This window comes from Rutidosis leptorrhynchoides, chromosome 3 (genome assembly GCF_046630445.1).
Source record: "Rutidosis leptorrhynchoides isolate AG116_Rl617_1_P2 chromosome 3, CSIRO_AGI_Rlap_v1, whole genome shotgun sequence".
Lineage (NCBI taxonomy): Eukaryota > Viridiplantae > Streptophyta > Magnoliopsida > Asterales > Asteraceae > Rutidosis > Rutidosis leptorrhynchoides.
This window is the reverse complement of record NC_092335.1, coordinates 388,319,790-388,338,471: the sequence shown is the minus strand read 5'-3', so window position 1 is coordinate 388,338,471 and position 18,682 is coordinate 388,319,790. Positions and strand designations below refer to the sequence as shown.

At 33.2% G+C, this 18,682-nt stretch overlaps 2 protein-coding genes across 2 annotated transcripts; both read left to right on the top strand.

The window, feature by feature from the left end:
• Positions 1-13,082: 13,082 nt before the first annotated feature.
• LOC139901329 (uncharacterized) lies at positions 13,083-13,598 on the top strand. The gene has a single exon (XM_071884057.1). It carries the CDS (start codon positions 13,083-13,085, stop codon positions 13,596-13,598), a length of 516 nt encoding a protein of 171 aa, XP_071740158.1.
• A 516-nt stretch (positions 13,599-14,114) lies between these two features.
• LOC139901328 (uncharacterized) lies at positions 14,115-18,406 on the top strand. The gene is made up of 6 exons (XM_071884056.1): positions 14,115-14,248; positions 14,902-14,983; positions 15,075-15,320; positions 15,936-16,097; positions 16,282-16,371; positions 18,219-18,406. Exons 2-6 carry the CDS (start codon positions 14,908-14,910, stop codon positions 18,404-18,406), a joined length of 762 nt encoding a protein of 253 aa, XP_071740157.1. The 5' UTR covers positions 14,115-14,248; positions 14,902-14,907.
• The last annotated feature ends 276 nt before the right edge of the window (positions 18,407-18,682 follow it).

Sequence of the window (18,682 nt, the reverse complement as noted above, 5' to 3'; positions counted from 1 at the left end):
ATAATTTCCAAAAATCTATACATGATTAATATATAGTTTAAATATCGTCATTTTATATTTTTAAATATTTTTAAAAGATTTATTAGAGTAATAATATAATTTATTTATTAATAAATAAAATTTTATATTAAATTTATGTAATAAAATATACTTTTATATATATTAAGTAATAAAATTTATAGGGTTCATTTAATATCATAAAGATAATATGATAGGTATTATTAAAGTAAGTTATTACACGTAGTAAAATATGTTTGTATCACATATTTATTTGATAAAATAATATCTATAATGATAGTAAGTAAAAGTTGTATTATTTTGTAATAATAATTATTACTATAAAAATATATTATTATAAAAATATCAATATTTATAATTACTAAGATGACATTATGATAAAACGATAATTCTAATTATGATAACTTTAATATTTACGATAATTTTTAATATTATCTTTAAAATAATAATTCTATTTAAAATAATAATAATAATGATATTTTATAGTAACAATGACATTTCTATTAAAATGATAATTTTTGTTAAAATGATAGTTTTAATACTAACGATACTTTTAATAATAATAGTAATGATAAAAATAATAAGAACAATAATTTTATCTAAATCAATATCTTATAATATTTTAATTTCATCATGATACTCTTACTCATTATTTCCTAATCGTTTCGTTTAATAGCTTTTAATCGTCTTTTATATCGTGTTCATAATAATGATAATAATAGTAATCAAAATAATTAGGTGTTACCAATATTTGTTTTAATTACACTTATATTAATAATGATAGTTACTATAACATTATTAACGATAATACTAATAATTATCTTAATGATAATATAGTAATAATAATAATAACAATAACAATAGCCATTTTTAAATAATGATATATATATATATATATTAATAATGATAATAATAATAATAATACTAATAATAATAATAATAATAATTGGATAATAATAATAATACTAATTATAACTTTAACGATAATAACGATAGTAATAATAAAAAAAATAATAATTTTTAATGATAAATCCCTTTTATTGATAAAGATAATAATAATGATAATAATAAGATAAAACTAGAACGACGATAAAAAACGACGATAATAATAATCATTTTTAATAAAAATATCGAAAATTCAATTGATTATAACTTCTAATCCGTTCATCGAAACCATTCGATATCTAAAGGAAAAGATCTTAATTTTTCGTTAGCTTTCCAAGGACATGCATATCTTATACCTTATCTCAACCGCAAGTGTAACTAATTCAATATTCAACCTAACTTGTCTAAGGGCAATATCAAAAGTACAAGCATGCATAATCCTAAATACTCGAGCACTAGTCAGGGATACACTATTAGTATGTAAAAGTTAAATTATGAGTACTCACGTATCAATATTGAGATTCAATATTGCAGGAAAGGTACGTAGACGCAACGGAAATGATAAACACTATATTGACCTCACGAGCATACCCATGAACCATACTCAATCACCTCCATAGCTATAACCCATAATTTCCTTAATCCTATCCTACTCGAAAAACAATTTCGAAATCACTCGGACAGCACTCCGTCGTAATATTTTATGTATACTAATAATATCTTAAAATAATACGGAGTAAATATATATGTAAATCGATTGAGAGAGTTTAGAGAAAAATATTTTCAAGTTTTTATGAAATAATGAAACCTATTGAATTCTATTTATAATAGATTTTTGAATTATTAAAGTGAATTATTAAAGTATGAATTATTAAAGTGAATTATTAAAGTATGAATTATTAAAGTGAATTATTAAAGTATGAATTATTAAAGTGAATTATTAAAGTTAAAGTAAAGTAAAAATAAAGTAAAGGTAAAGTTTAAGCATAGTAAAAGTATAAAACTATGTACGTATAATACGCGTATAAATATATATAATATTAATTTAAATCGTTATATATATTTAATAAAATAAAATATAAATATCATTATCTTTATCATATTAGTTAAGTAATGAGTTGTCAAAAGTGGTTCTAGATATTTATAAAAGTTATATACGTTTTAATAATAAAGTTCTTTTTAAACTGAAAACGTTTTTGTACGTTTGAAACTAAATAGATCAATCGAGTCTTTATTAGATTCAATCTTCCACTATCCTTTGTCTAGTTCTCAATGATTGACAATTTATTCTTATTTATAAATCACTTTACCATTTTTCGAATATTGTTAAAATGGAAAGATTTCTCAAATCAACGTGGGCCTTTCAACAGAGACTTGTAATCATAATTCAATATATTTAATAATTCAATCATTTGATCTTATCTTCTAATTCCATTAATAAACATTTTGAAACAGATACAATCATATAAAGTATTTAATCTAATATTTTGTTTACGTTTCAAGTTATAATATATATACACATATACATATATAATCATGTTCGTTTAATGGTTCGTGAATCGTTGGAACTTGGTCGAGGTTGAATGAATGTATGAACATAGTTTAAAATTCTTGCAATTTAACTTAACAAATATTGCTTATCGTGTCGGAAACATATAAAGATTAAAGTTTAAATTTGGTTGGAAATTTCCGGGTTGTCACACGTGTAATCCAAGGTTTTACTACTTTGTTAACAATTACACCAATTACCCTTGAATGTAATCCACCCCTATTTTAATGAGTCCATTAACCATTAATCCATTCCCGTGTTCGGTCAAATGAACAATAATTCGAATTTTTAGATATCCCGCCCACCGTACCCGATTAAGCGTATGTGGTTATATATAGATACGTCAAATTTTAACCTTTATATTAAATTAACGAGGTATCAATTAGTTAATATAAAGCCCATTAATAGCCCATAGTTCAATTTCCACAAGTGTCGTTCTTTTGTCCAAACCCCAATTATGGTACAAAGCCCAATTACCCCGTCTTTAATATTTAGCCCAACATCACGATTACTTCGGCTTAAATAAGCATAATAATAACTTAGCTACGAGACATTAATTTAAAAAGGTTGAACATAACTTACAATGATTAATAATAGCGTAGCGTTACACGGACAGAATTTCGACTTACACACTTACAACATTCGCCACTAAAATCTTATTATTATTAAACTTAAATTAAAATTAAAATTATAAAATATAAATATAAATATATCGTAGAGAGTGAGAGATTGAATATTGTGTGATATTTTTGGCCAGAACTCGCGAAATTTATAGGACCAGACCTGCTACATTCATCCATGCGATCGCATGGATTTAAAGCTTCCAGGCCATGCGATCGCATGGCCTTCTTTTCCTGGCCACAAAGCTTCCAAAACGTGGGCTGCTATGATTAATTTAATATATAATATAATATATATAATTTTATATAATTAATTATATATTATATTATATTCTTGTACCCCGTTGACTTGTAATTTTAGCTCTGTTGCGTCGCGCGTTGATAGTTGGTTCATGTCCCGATTCCGGATTTTCGAACGTCCTTTCGTACTATTTAATATCTTGTAATTTATGTTTCGCGGCTCGTACTCTTGTAATTTTTAGACGTTTCTCATCAATAATTTGAACCACTTTGATTGTACTTTATACTTTTTAGCTTTTTGGTCGTTTGCGTCTTCAAATCGTCGAATTTGTCTTTTGTCTTCACCTTTTATTATTTAAACGAATATCACTTGTAAATAGAACAATTGCAACCAAAAGCCTGTCTTTCTTGAAGGATAATGCTATGAAATATATGTTCGTTTTTAGCATTATCAGTCACATTTTAGAGGGGAGTACTTATACTCATATTCTAGTATTTAATCAGGTTATTCCGTAACTGTTTTCAACCTTTTCCTTACCTCTTCAAAATATATTGCTAGTGAAATACAATCCAAATAAGAAATATTGGCAATAGCCAGCGATAATTATCCAACTTGCCTTAACGGCCGAGTTGAACTTCACATCAAGCCATGATGCGATTTTATTTTATTGTATAGAGAGTGAAAATGTGTGACAGAGAAAATAGAGAGAGAGTGAGGACTGGCACGGCAAGGGTTCAGGATGGTTACAACGAAGGAGACTTTCAATACCGGTTCAGATGGTCTAGCAGATGCGATTTGACATCGTACATGTTTTTCAACTTCCCGAGAGATTACAAAGTGGTTGATCTTTGGAAAACCTTCAAACCCTATGGTTCTGTACGTGATGTTTATGTGGCCGGAAAATGCCTCAGGAATGGTGAAAAGTTTGCTTTCGTCAGGTTTGTGGATGTGGTCGATTCAGATAGACTACTCCGATCGCTTGAAGAAATCAAGTTTGGTGGTAAACTCATCAAGGTTTTTAAAGCTACAAACAGGAAACCTAAACATACTGGTGCTTCATCAACTCACAACAGGAGCATTCCTAAGGCGCCGTTTGGGCATCCAAATGGTAGGGTGGCAGGGAATAGCTTTCGTGACGATAGAAGATTCAATGAGGTTCTGGGTAACAGAGAAGAAGATCTTCGCCATACCCTTAACAACAAAAGGAAGGGTGAGGATCGAAAGAATGGTTCCAATGATGAATTAGGGTAACCAAAAAGCAAGTTCATCGTTATCGATGATGACAAATGCAACAATGAGGTCCTAAAGAAAGCGATAATCGCCGAAGAAATTAACATGGATATTCTTAAAAATCTTGAATCCATATGCTTGGAGGAGGGTTTTTTGGATATCCAAATCATGTTGCTTTGGGGTTTGAATCTTTTGATTGTGTTTAATAGCGAAGAAGAGGCTGATAATGTAGTCAATAGGGATAACCATCCACTTAAAAAATGGATTCATAAGGTCACGCGGTGGGATCACTCGTTTTGGCCGGATGGTAGAATGTCATGGCTACATATTAAAGGTGTATCGCCTCATTGCTGGACGGTTGACACATTTTCAGCCATAGCTGAATGGTGGGGTATAGTTTACGATCTGGAAAATTGCTCGTTAATGAAGTCGCAACGGTTGGAGTTTGGTAAGGTTTATGTTAAATTATTTAACCCATAATTGGTGAATGATTCCCTAACCCTGCAATATAAGAAGAGAAAATTCTTCATTAACATTGTGGAAGAGGTTAATGAAGTCCCACATTTTAATACCAACAACAGTGAATCTTCTGATTACAACACTGATAGGGTGGAATCCGATGAGTTTCTCAGTAACGATGATTCGGTATGCCCATCTGATCAAGATGACGATGATAATTGTTCCGATACATACATGGAGTTCGATGACAATGATACTAATGAAACAGTGTCGATCCCTGGATTCAATCCAAATCTGGCCAAGGATGATTGTGGTTCTCATTGTGAAGAAGATCAAGAGTCAAGGTGTCTTGGAAAAGAGGAGATTTTTGAAGGAATCGAGGATATAGTAGAGGAAACTGTGTTCAATGATGATGCAAACCCTAATTCAAAAAGGCTGTCAGTCGACACGCATGGAGACAATTCGGCGTGTGATGATTCCAAGAAATCGGATAGAGTGAATAAGTCTGCTATGGGAAATAATCATAATAAGTGCAATGGATCTTATGAAAATGTTATTGGGCCTAATAAAGAAAATGTTGTTGGGCCTGATGGTCAAGTGGACAACACCCACTTCACATCTCCTGGCGAGAGCAATTGGGCTAATGATGCTAGCGGGCCTGTTAAGGCTAATTCGAGAAAGGATAAACCATATAAAAAAAGAAAATCAACCTCGTTGAAGTCAAAATCAAAATCAAAAATTGGGGACGCTCCATCTGAGGTTTCAATTTGCAATTGTTGTTACTGGAATGCAGTTGGGAACTGGAAAGCATCATCTCGTATCATGAAGTTAAAGAAATTGGCAAGGAACGGTTTCAATATGAGCTGTGGAAACCGTGTTGTATGCAAATCATGCCGGAAGAAGAACACATCAAGAAAGAGTAAAACAAAGAAATTCAACGATTCGGCTGGTATTGGGGTTTTGCTAGGAGGCTCTGTGAACAACGTGGAATTAAAGGAGTATGGGGAGCAGATTGGGATGATTTGGCCCCAATCTCAGTAAGTCTTTTGTCAATTGTCTCGTCTGTTATTGTTTAAATATGAAGATACTTTCCTTAAATGTACGGGGTTTCGGGGTAAAGGGTAAATTCGGTTGGGTAAAAGGTCTATGTCATAGTGTGCGTCCAGATATTGCTGCGTTTCAATAAACTAAGTGTAGGGTCCGTGATGATCAGTGGGTTCACCAATTATGGGGTCAGAGTGATTTTGGGTACATTCAAAAGGAAGCGGCTGGGAATTCGGGAGGTATGTTAGTAATCTGGGATACCAATTGTTTCAAGGCAAATTGCGCTGTGGGGGGAGAATTTTTCTTAGCTGTTAGGGGTATCTGGGTGTGGTCAGGACATGAATCGATTATAGTGAACGTATAAGGACCTCACAAAGATGTGGATAAGAAAAAATTGTGGGATTCGTTAGATAAACTATTGGGTAGTACTGAGTCGGGTTGGGTTATTTGCGGGGACTTTAATGAGGTATGGGAAAGATCAGATAGGCTTAACAGTGTATTCCATGAAGCTAGAGCTAGGCGGTTCAACGAGTTCATTGTCAGGAATAGGTTAATCGAGATCCCAATCAACGGTAGGAAATTCACACGTATTAGTGACGATGGTGTTAAATTCAGCAAACTTGATCGTTTTCTTGTGTCGGATAATTTCATTAACCTATGGAAGGATCTTAGTGTAAGTGCTCTCGATAGAAGAGAATCTGATCATTGCCCGTTGGTTCTACGTGATGGGCTAATTGATTTCGGACCTAAACCCCTTTAAAATTCGATGCTTGGCTCGAAATCGATGGTGTAGATAAAGTCGTACAAGAGGGTTGGCATAAAGACATTCGGGGGAACTTAAAAGACTGTATCTTTCGTGATAGACTCAAAAATGTGAAATTGGAACTAAAAAGTTAGAACAAAAACGTTTTCAGGAATCTTAATGAGGAAATTAATATTTTGAAGGAAAGTGCAATGAAGTGGGAATTAAAAGCGGAAAGTGAAACGTTGTCGGATAGTGATCGTGCGTGTTGTTTGGAAACTCGTAGGAAGTGGATTGGTAAAGAAAAGGTTAAGGCGGATATGTTAAAACAAAAAGCTAGGTTTCGATGGATACTCGAGGGGGACGAAAATTCGAAATACTTTCATGCCTCAATTCGTAGAAAATACAACAAAAATAACATCCGTGGCCTTAAGATTAATGGGTGCTGGTGTGAAGAACCAAAGGTAATCAAGCAGGCGATTTTCGACCACTTCAAGAAAACTTTCAGTTTGGGTTCAGTGAGTAGGCCCACTCTGTCGTATGCTAACTGGGCCTGTGAAGATGCAAACGTTATTGGGCCTGCTGGGCCTGATTCTGGTATCGGATACACGGATGCTGGTAACGTTGGGAATATCTATGAGTCTGCTGAGGCGAAAATCCGTAAACTCTCTAGCGATGCCTCGAGACTACTGGAAGAACAATTTACCGAATCGGAGGTATGGAATGCGATTAAAGATTGTGGGAGTTCTAAGGCGCCCGGACCTGATGGTTTTAATATGCGATTTTACAAAAAATACTGGAACGTAATTAAAGAGGATATGATGGAGGCAATTCGCGATTTCTGGGCATCGGGTAAGATCTCCAAAGGCTGTAATGCCTCATTCATTACCCTCGTTCCAAAAAAATCAGACCCGGCGACTTTGAATGAGTACCGTCCTATTAGCCTTATCGGGAGCTATTACAAAGTAATTGCTAAGTTATTATCGAACAGGCTCAAACAGGTAATCCCAGGCATCGTTGGTTTCGAATAGAGTGCGTTTATCAAAGGTAGAAACATTTTGGATGGGGCTTTGATCGCTAATGAATCTCTGGAATTTTTAAAGCACAAGCGATTGAAAAGCCTAATCTTTAAGGTCAATTTTGAAAAAGCATTTGACTGTTTAAATTGGGACTATCTTATGGAGGTCATGGAAATAATGGGGTTCGGTTCAAAATGGAGAGGGTGGATACATTCGTGCCTTAAAACTGCCTCAGTTTCGGTTCTTGTTAATGGGTCTCCGACATGTGAGTTTAACTTAGAACGGGGTGTTCGACAAGGAGATCCGTTATCTCCTTTTCTTTTCATTATTGCGGCAGAAGGTCTAAATGTATTGGCAAAGAAAGCGGTGAAGAATAAAATGTTCTCGGGCGTAGAAATCAGGAATGAGAAGATTCCTATATCACATCTTCAATATGCAGACGATACGATCTTCTTTGGTGAATGGAGTGAAAGTAATATTCGGAATCTTTTTAAACTTCTCAAGTGTTTCGAACTTACATCGGGTCTAAAGGTTAATTATCTCAAAAGTAACTTGTTCGGTGTGGGAGTTGAAAAGGTGGAGGTGGAACATATGGCTTCCTTGTTCGGGTGTAAATTGGGTACCTTTCCGTTTATTTATCTCGGGCTCCCGGTAGGAGGTAAAATGAACAAAGCTGATTTTTGGAACCCCGTTTTGGATAAATTTACAAAAAGACTCGGGGATTGGAAGGCACGTTCGGTATCTTATGGTAGACGCTTGACCCTTGTGAAATCGGTGTTGAATAGTCTCCCGTTGTACTACTTCTCGCTCTTCCGTGCCCCGCCGTGTGTGGTAAAAAACTTGAGTTTGTAAGACGTTCTTTTTTCTGGGGCGGGTCGGGATCTAAGTCTAAAATTTCAAGGGTTAAATGGGAGGAAACCCTTCTTCCTTACGAGAAAGGAGGGTTAAATTTGGGGTCTTTAAAAGGCAAAAACCTAGCTTTGATTGGCAAGTGGTGGTGGAGGTTTAAAACCGAAACCTCCTCCTTGTGGGTCAAAGTTATCGCGAGTATCTATGGGCATTCGGGGGGGGGGGGGGGGGGGGGTGTCACACCCCCCAAAATGGACCAGGGGTAATTGGCGGTTCGGACAAGTGGATGAATAAGATCTAGAATTTTAGATATTATATATTCGTGACTGGATATCCTGGAAATGAGGGTGAAAATAGTGTTCCGAACGGGTTCGTCGGTAAGTGCTTCAGGTTCTTCGCCAATAGGGCAATGTGGTGGGTGAAAAGGATCACCTTCTTCACTTCTCCATTGATTAAGTAGACTACGAACCCACCCCCAATTCATCCAGAAAAGGTGATGACTAATTGGTTGGTTCATTCCGGTTACGCTGCCATTAGAGCTTGAGGAGTTCAAGGAATCAAGTGAGAAATCCATATTATCTGATCGGAATAAGGGTTTTTGGTATAAGATGAGTGTTGAATATTGAATGATATATTTGTCTTCTTGATATACGTATATATAGCAAAAAGATTTCCGTAATTTACGGAGGAAATTTAGAAAAAGTGTTAGACAAAGTCTATTAAGATAGATATGATAAGATATAATAAGATATGATGTGTCTATACTCCAATAATAGCAGTATGACGTGTCGAGATCATAAAATGATAAGTATGTAATCTGATAATCTTTCGATTAAAGACTTTCAATTCGTAATGGCATATTCAGGTCTACGGCTTGAGCTATAGGATCCTTTAAATCGATAATCCAAACCCTTCTATTCTAGAGTTTCGTAGACGCCATCCGTCAAGAAAATTCAATGATAAAAAAATAACGAGAAATCAAAGATTTAAAAGTAATGAATATGAGTAGTGATGACATTATAATGTCTTTGAGATAACTCAATGACATTTTCTGGTTCACAAACCGATGCATAAAGGCATAAAGCATATAGGTACGTGATATAACAAGGAGGTTATATACGTTTGAGTATGAATAGTAACAAATATAGGAGTTTCAAAAATCATGGATAACATTTCATGTAATACATATGTAATACACAAAACTATGATAGATGACATAGGAATGTCGAGAACGGTGTCGCATTTAAATGTGGTGGCGGAATTGAATAGTACTTAGGAAAGTGAGCAGAGTTCTTAGGTTGGCTCGGCATTCTAAGATAAGTAAAGTTTCTAAAGTATAGTGTAGCATTTAACAGTTTAAGGCAACAATTAAAGGCACTATAGTCAAGGAAAGTTGTAGTCCTACATTGCTAAGGTACCTAATTGTATAAGGCACACATAAAATGCAATCTTGGTTCTCTACATCAGCCTGCTCTGATACCAATCTGTCACACTCCCCAAAATGGACCAGGGGTAATTGTGACCAATCATATCATAACACAGTTGTATAAACGAGAACGACTCTATATGAGACTTTTTAAATAAAACCTTTATTAATAAAACAACGGAAGCAGTAATACATGTTTACATTATTATTAAAACGTAAAATAAATGTTTATGAACTAAAATATAATATGCGATGTGGACTCCATGCAAGCATCAAATCTATCATCACAAAGTTGCAAACAGCTAGCTTAATCATCACCTGAGACAAAACATGCTTAAAGTGTCAACCAAAAAAGTTGAGTGAAATTCACAGGTTTATAAATAGTATCCAAAGTTTTAGACCACAAGATTTAGTTTAAAGTTGATTGATATAGAAATATCAATCTAAAAGTGTTGCTGCATTTTGTAATATCGCTACTAAACAAGTTTACCCTATGACACCTTGTACTGTCAGTGTCGTGGAATCATTATTATGTAACCAAAGACCAACGGTCGAATGGTTAGAGACGTTACTCTCAATAGGCCTACTCACAATAATTAAGTTTGCATTTAAACGTAGCAATTAACGATATTACGGTAGGGATTTAGCATGAATCAAAGCATGACAGCATAGTTAACAATTTAGTACTTGTGTCTAAGCGTAAAACAGTTATAAAGCAAACATGTGTCTCACCCCAAAAGTTATAAAACAGTTATGAAACAGTAAAAAGTGGGGCTATGAAGTTCACCTTAGTAGCACACGAAAGAATTGAACGGAAGGACGTGACCGAGATCTCAACCTAGAGATAGAACGTATGATCAGACATTGCCTAACAAACAATAGTATATAGTACTATACTGATAGTAATGGTTCACTAAAGAATTTCCATTTTCGGAAGGTTACTATTTATGGAAAGTTTTCACTTATAGTAATTTTCCAATTTTAGAAAGTTCGGGTTAATCTTTAGCAAGATGTTGTACAACTCTACTCAAACTTCGTTGCTATCAAATAAGTCAGGAATGACCAGATGTAACCGGGGGCCCAGGATTCTTGACCAGAATCTAAGTCATGGCATTCGAGATCCACAAGCTTACCCATAAATGGCAACCTAGACATCATTCACTTACGACCGTGAGTAGCGATGAAGTTCACATGAATTATACATTATCTTTGATTAAACTTCACTTTAGGTGTATACACACAACGAATTATTAATGTACTTAATAATTATATATGTGATAATATAACCTAAGTTTTATTTAATATTTAGTTATTATACCTTAGTATGTCTTATATATATTAAATATAATTACCTTTAAATAAATACCTAAATTACTTAAAAAATAATAGTATTTTATTAATCAAACATTATTCAAAAAATGTCTAAATAATAAATTAAATATCTAAAAATTACATACATAATTTTTATAGTCTTAGTTAATCATATAGATTAGTATAAAAATTTAAGAAAATGTTTTTATTATATTTTTGTATTTATTTTTGTTTTTACCCTTAATGTATTCACAAAATAATTTTAATTCTACATAATTACTAAATAAACCCAAATAATTATTTTTATAATTTTTATAAGTTTCTATCACTCTAATAACCTGTAGAAAAATATTTAAATTTTTTTTTATTATTTTATATTTATTCTTAATTTACCTTCGAATTACATAATAATAGAGTTTAATTATATAATAAATACCAATTCGACCCAAGTAATTATTTTTATAATTTTTTAAGATCTATATAAGTTTTAAAAACTCAGAAAAAAATTATATATATTTTATTTTTGGTTAAAAGTATTTATTACGAATTTTACATTGTTTTTACGTTTAAACACTACATAATTCGTATTTAATTATAAATAATATTCCATAAATTATCAAAATTATTTTTATGCATCATAACACTTATAATACTAATTATAACATATAAACATAATTCATTTCGAATTTTACAAAGAATATACAATAAATATAAATATAAATGACAATATTGAAAAAAAAATAATAAAAATAGAAAGTACCTCAAATTTTCTTCAAGGTTTTGAGAGAATAACTTAAGTTTTTGTGTTTGGCAAGAAAAAATGAATGAGGAGCCATGTATTTATAGGTAAAAAATGGTTGGTGAAAAGAAAAAAAAATAATAAAATAAAGGTGCCAATTTTGACAAAATAATAAAAACATGTTAAAAATATTTTTAATAAGTTTTTGTTTTTTAAAATATTTAGTCAAAATTCATGGGCTCATTATTTAATTTATAAAAAAAAATCTTATTTCTTTTTATTTTTATTTTTTATAAGCTAAAAATATATATATAATGATTAAAATAACTTATCATTTAATTAATAATTATGTTTCATATAGTTTTAAATATAATACGCATTAATATTAATATTAACTAAAGTTATTTTATATAATTAGTGTAAACTTTAGTTAACAAAAAGTGTCGACTAAAAATAAATATTTGATCAATGTCAAATTTAATTATATATTACGTATGGATAACAACCCTATAGTCAAATTAGTCAATTCAGGTATGGAAATATGAGGGTTGTTATAGGGGGAGAGGGGGGGGGGGGGGGGGGGGGGGTTCACTAATTACCGGGATAATCATAACGTTTTTCCTTATAATTCGGTTTGGGCTAACATTGTAAAAGCTGGGAATTTCATTGATACACTTGGTATTGCTTTCTCGAGTTCTTTTGTCAGGAACATTGGAGACGGTTCGTCGACTTCGTTTTGGAATGATATTTGGCTTGGAAATATGGCATTAAAATCAAAATTCAGACGCCTTGCTTACCTGGATTCTGACTTGAACGCCACGGTAGGGTCGATGATCATTCAAAATGGTTCTAGTTGTGTTGTTAACTGGTGTTGGGTGCGAGAACCAACGGGTAGGGTGTCGGGGGAGCTCGAGGAGCTTAATGATATGCTCAAATAGGTGTCCATAAACATGCAGCAAAAGGACACTTGGCGTTGGGATCTAAGTGGTAACGGGATTTTCAAATGCAAAGTGCTATCGGGTTTGATCGATTCGAAACTTCTAAATACTTCATCCTCGGCTTCGGGCACACTACGTAATAGTTTTGTTCCCAAAAAAGTTGAGGTGTTTGTTTGGAGAGTCAACAAAGGTCGAATCCCGGTCTTGGTAGAGCTTGACAAAAGAGGAATAGATCTAAACTCGGTCCGTTGTCCGTTATGTGATAACGATATTGAATGTTTGAACCACGCCCTCATAAAGTGCGAAAAAGTTCGGGAGCTATGGTTGAAGATCTTCGAATGGTGGAACATCAGTCAACCATCGACGTTAAACATCAGCGACATTCTAAAAGGAAACGTGGGTCAATTTGGTTCGGACTTGGGGAAAAGATTATGGCAATCAACTCTTTGGTCGTGTATATATCATATTTGGAAAACCGAAATGAGAAGGTGTTTAAGGGCAAAAGTTGGACGGTACCGGTTGCCTTAGGTGAGATACAAGTTAAAAGCTTCGAGTGGGTTTCCACAAAAGATGCAAGGAAAAAACTATCAACCGGCATGGATGGTTACATAATCCGTATTTTTCATTCAGTTAGTCATGTGTGTTAATTCGAGTTATTTATGTAATTGTATGTTAAGTAGGTTTCTAGACTCGTCACCTTGTGAGTCTAGTTCCTTATTGGGATTGTTGGTAGTTTGCAAGTTTGGCGCTACCTAGTGTCGATTAATATAATTATTGCCTTTCAAAAAAAAAAAAGTTTAAGATTTACGAAGCTTGCGGTTTTTTTTTTACATTTGTTAATGATAATTTTAATTTAATTATTGGTTAAGAATTATTTCAGTTGAATTTCAATTGAGAGAATAAAAACAAAAGTATGAGTGAATTTTTAAATACTGCAGCCAAAAAAAATAAGTTTTAATTCCTTTTAACAGTTTAACGTGTCGATATTTAAAATACCCTAAACAAACAAAAAATTTCATATCATATGAATACATTAAAGAAAAATAATATTCTTAACAAAATTAATACACAGATCATTAACACTTTCGATGATAAAATAATATTCTTATCATCAATCAAAACTAAGGAAGAGGATTACATTGAAAGCTACCATCGAGCTCACTTCTGCTACTTTTAAGGTTATTACTTTTTAGCTGTTTCTTTCATTTATCTATGTGAAATATCCAGATATCAATCAATATACATAATACACATAGTACAAGTGCATCCATATATCGAGTAGGTTTAATTTTCATTTGGGTAATCAATTTATGATGTACAATTTATGATGTATACTATCATCAAGGGTGGTAATAAATATATAACGGCTGTAGAAATTTATGAAGGCCATGTATGCACACCAACTGTTCGACTAAATGCCTCACCCAATAGTAGAACGTGTACATCAGAATTTACAACATTTGTTGTTCGTTTAGTCAACTTAAGTTAACAGATAATTGAAATGGATAATCACATTTAAAATTTTTCTCAAATTGGGCAAAAGCTATGACTCACATCAAGTGCTTGACAAGATGATAAGTCAAACCGTAGTTTAGTGCCTGATACTTGGGACTAACCAAGATTAGAAGGCCCGGTGCTTGATCAAATGACCTGCTGTTGACCCCTAGTTGTCAAACATTAGTAGTGTTCTATGAGGCTTTGATGTCCACTTCCCTTTAATAAAACACATAGTAGTATATATTTGTGACGTTTCTTATATGTACATATTGTTCTATGACCCTATTGACGATTAAAACCCTTCGTTGGTTACTGATTCCGACATTAATTTTAGAAATCGATGAATATGGACGAGGCAAAGGAAGACTCCCATTCAAAGAATGAAGCTTTTTCGTGTAATGACAATTTAGAAGACGGTATGATATTACAGTTTTGTCTAACAAAATCTTATCACATGTTTATTATTTTTATATAACTTGACTGATGCTGTGAGAATTAATTTAACAGATTGGGAAGCTGTTGCAGATCGTGATCCAGATGATTTGCTGCCTACACAGTGCGTACCTGACGTTTCTAAACTTACGCTTGAAGATAAAAAAGTCGAAACTCCTGTTAGGCGTGGCAGGGGTACTTTTTCGTACCAAAAACATGTTTTGTATAGTGATCAATATTCGTCCGGTGGGCCCATAGACGAAAGTTCAGTAAATCAAGAAGTGTCTTCTAGTTCTGAAGGACATGAACAAACAAGAGAATGTGAGTTCCTTGTTGTTTTTGCTTTAAATTGATAAATACTCGATGCTTCCATTATGTTACATCACGGGTCCACTTTAGTTGCGGGATAAAATTCCAAAATTGATTATGGAAAGAGGTCGAGTCGGTCGAGAGGACGTTGACCAACATTGACTTTTAAATATAAATATTTTAAACACAAAAATTCAGAACATAAATATTTTGATCATATATGATTCACAAATAAGATGACGTGATGTTAGTTTAAATAGTATATAGGCTTTTTATAATGCTTTTCTATAATTATAGTATATTTATCTATTAATTTATCTTTAAGGGTTAAGAATTGGGATTTTCATTTATACTAGAACAAGGGCAAACAAAAAGTCAACTTTTGACCAACGTTGACCGACTTTTTCAGAATTTGACCTGACTTTAGCGTTAACCTACCAAATAGACATTTTTGGACGTAACGGGACGGGCTAGTCACCAAACCGTTGCAACGGCCGTCGCATTGGCCGCCGCAATCGCCGTTTGCAACCTTGGTTGTATATCAGTTACTTACTTTTGTAATGCATAACAAGAAGAATCTGAAACTGTCTTTTTCTTTATTTGTCCTTTGCGTGTTTGTTATTTCAGTGAAATATGGCACACGCCATGTTCTTGTTATGGAAGATTTTCAACCAAGTATGACTACAAATGGGCTCGAGACCATGTTGGACAAGTTTAACTATCATGACGTTGTGATACGTTGGGTCAATGATACCACTGCACTTGCCGTTTTTAGAACACTAGCAATTGGTAAATTCATGTTCGACACGTTATTTACGTAATATATTTGATTAATGGTCATAGAGAATACCAGATTTCTGTATGTTAAAATAGAATGTTTGATTGATCATTTATTTTGTTTTATAAGTCATTGTTATGCTTGTTAGTTTCTTGTTTATATTAATAATAATATAATTCAATTCATATTCTGCAGCTCTCGAGGCATGTAACTCGATTAAGTGTCCCTTTACGGTTCGTGTACTTGGTGAGAATGATGCACTCCTAAGCTCCATTCCTGAAAAAGGTAATTACATCTCTCATTCGTTAAATTTCTTCTGTTGGAAAATAATAAATAATAATTAAATTTTAATCATTAATAAATGACTGAACTAATTATGAATTCTTAGCCATGCCACTTGGTCCATTTCAGCAGCCTCTATATATACCAGTTTTTGTATGGAGCAATTCTATGGCAATCGCCGAATTTACCTAAGAACTTGCTTTTTTCCCCTTTTTGATAACTAATGAGTGTAATTGAGAAGATATAGAATGTGCATCAAGCCATCAAGTAATATGATTTTTCTAACAAAATTGGAAAAATTCAATTTTCATTATGACATTAAGTGTTTGGAATAGAAATGCCCTATCTACATCAGCACATGTAATAGTTGTACTTGTTGATCTTCGAGTCCATTACTTGTTAATACGTTTTTACGTCAAAAAATAAAAAAATAAAAAAACCTACATCAACACATGCTTCATTAATGGTGCAACATGGATAGGTTGAAGAAGTAATTTAATTACTGTATAAAAAATGTTTTTGAATAAGTAATTCAGGAAGTTTTATGTATTCATCATACCCCTTGGGCAGATTTTCAACCTTTCAACCGATTTCTCCCTTTTCTATTACAATTTTGCTTTTTCAATTTGACTCGGTTGGAGAATAAAAAAACGTAACTCAAATATATCCATATGCTAGTAATCGGGTTGAAATTTTTCATCTCTAATTTTTGCTGGGTGTCTAATGAATACATAGTCTTAGTTTTAATATGTTCTGTTATTACAATATATACCTGTTCTTCCCAAATATGTCTTAAGGGGTTTATTTTAGGTATTTAATTGTTAATCAATCCCTTTTAAACTATGTATGGAGTCAAACATTTGACTATATGTTACGGTGAGTGTAACTTAAAATGCCATCCGGTTGTAATAAGCCCTCACATAGACGGCTCCTACTACTTCACTATTTGTAAATAATGGATCTAATTCGAACCTTAGAGTGTTAAATAGTTTAAAGTGCCGAATTGCACAATTAAGTCTAAAAGTGTCTATATTAGCAATTTCAGTTAGCACCCTCATGTTCAAATCTCACTAGCAGCATAATATCTTGGTGGCCATGGAAAGAGTCGGAAATGGTCATGGTTAACCCGGTTTCTTTTCCGTTTAACTGTTTTAGTTAGTTTCATGGTCAAGTCACATCATGTGTTGTGGCCATTATGCACTTATACTTGGTTTGTTCATTTCCGGTTTCTTGATTTCTGTCACCCAACAGAAAAAAGTACCCTAAAGCTAGCTCGTTGTACAAATGTTAAAAATTACTTAATGACTTGCAAGTATACCTGGCAAACAGGTCAGCTTGGTTCGGTTGGTAACGGGTCAAAATGGTTTTGGGTTGAAATGGGTCATGGGTCAAACGGGTCAGATATTTAAACGGGTCCAAATGGGTCGGGTTGGGTAATGGGTCGAAACTGGTCATAGGTCAAATGGGTCCAAACGGGTTATATACTTTCAGATTCGATTTTTACATTTAAGATTGCGTTTTACGTTTATATTTATATTTTACGTTTATATGTTTACATTTGATTTTTACATTTATGATTACGTTTGACGGATGAAACTTGTTATGATCTTTATGCTTGACCAATTTGACCCATTCACAAAACCCATTAGACCTATCCATATTTCTTGAGCTTTAGGAATTGATACCCACTTGACCTGTTCCTTTATATTTTGTATAGGACCCAATAGGTTGAAGGGAAATCCATTAGACCCATTTGACCCGAAAGCTTGACGCAATTGACCCAAAATTGAGAGTATGGGTCTATATTGCCATGCATACTTGTAAGTTATAAGATAGTTGTTTGTTGGCAGATTTAGAGCCACCTAGACAAAGGCCGAAAACATCAGCAAGAACTGCACAAAGGTTGATTGCTCATGGAATGGGAATGAAGTTGCCTACATCTAGTTTTAGTCAAAAAGAACTTAAAGAACAAGAAGAAGCCCGAAGGCAACGAATAACTTCTAGACGAAATCTGAAAGACGATGCATGGGGAGACTGAATAATGTGTGTTTTTCGTTCGATTTCGGATAAATAGTACTCCGTACACATTTTGTGATCTACACTCAATTTAGCATGGTTGGTAATCAAGTGTCTCTATTATGTTTTTGTGATTAAATAATTATCATTTACAAACAATCAATTCTATGTTTGTTTGTTTACGGAGTTTTAACTTTTAATTGTCTTTGGGCTCTTTTGAAACTGGTAATCATGATTAAACCATCTAAACATAGACGAGTAATCAAGTGTCTCTATGTTTTTGTGATTGAATAATCAT

Coding starts and splice junctions, on each gene's coding strand:
- LOC139901329 (XM_071884057.1), top strand. CDS start 13,083: ATGCAGCAAAAGGACACTTGGCGTTGGGATCTAAGTGGTAACGGGATT.
- LOC139901328 (XM_071884056.1), top strand. CDS start 14,908: ATGAATATGGACGAGGCAAAGGAAGACTCCCATTCAAAGAATGAAGCT. Junction 15,321..15,935: donor ACATGAACAAACAAGAGAAT/GTGAGTTCCTTG, acceptor TTGTTATTTCAG/TGAAATATGGCACACGCCAT. Junction 16,098..16,281: donor TTTTAGAACACTAGCAATTG/GTAAATTCATGT, acceptor CATATTCTGCAG/CTCTCGAGGCATGTAACTCG.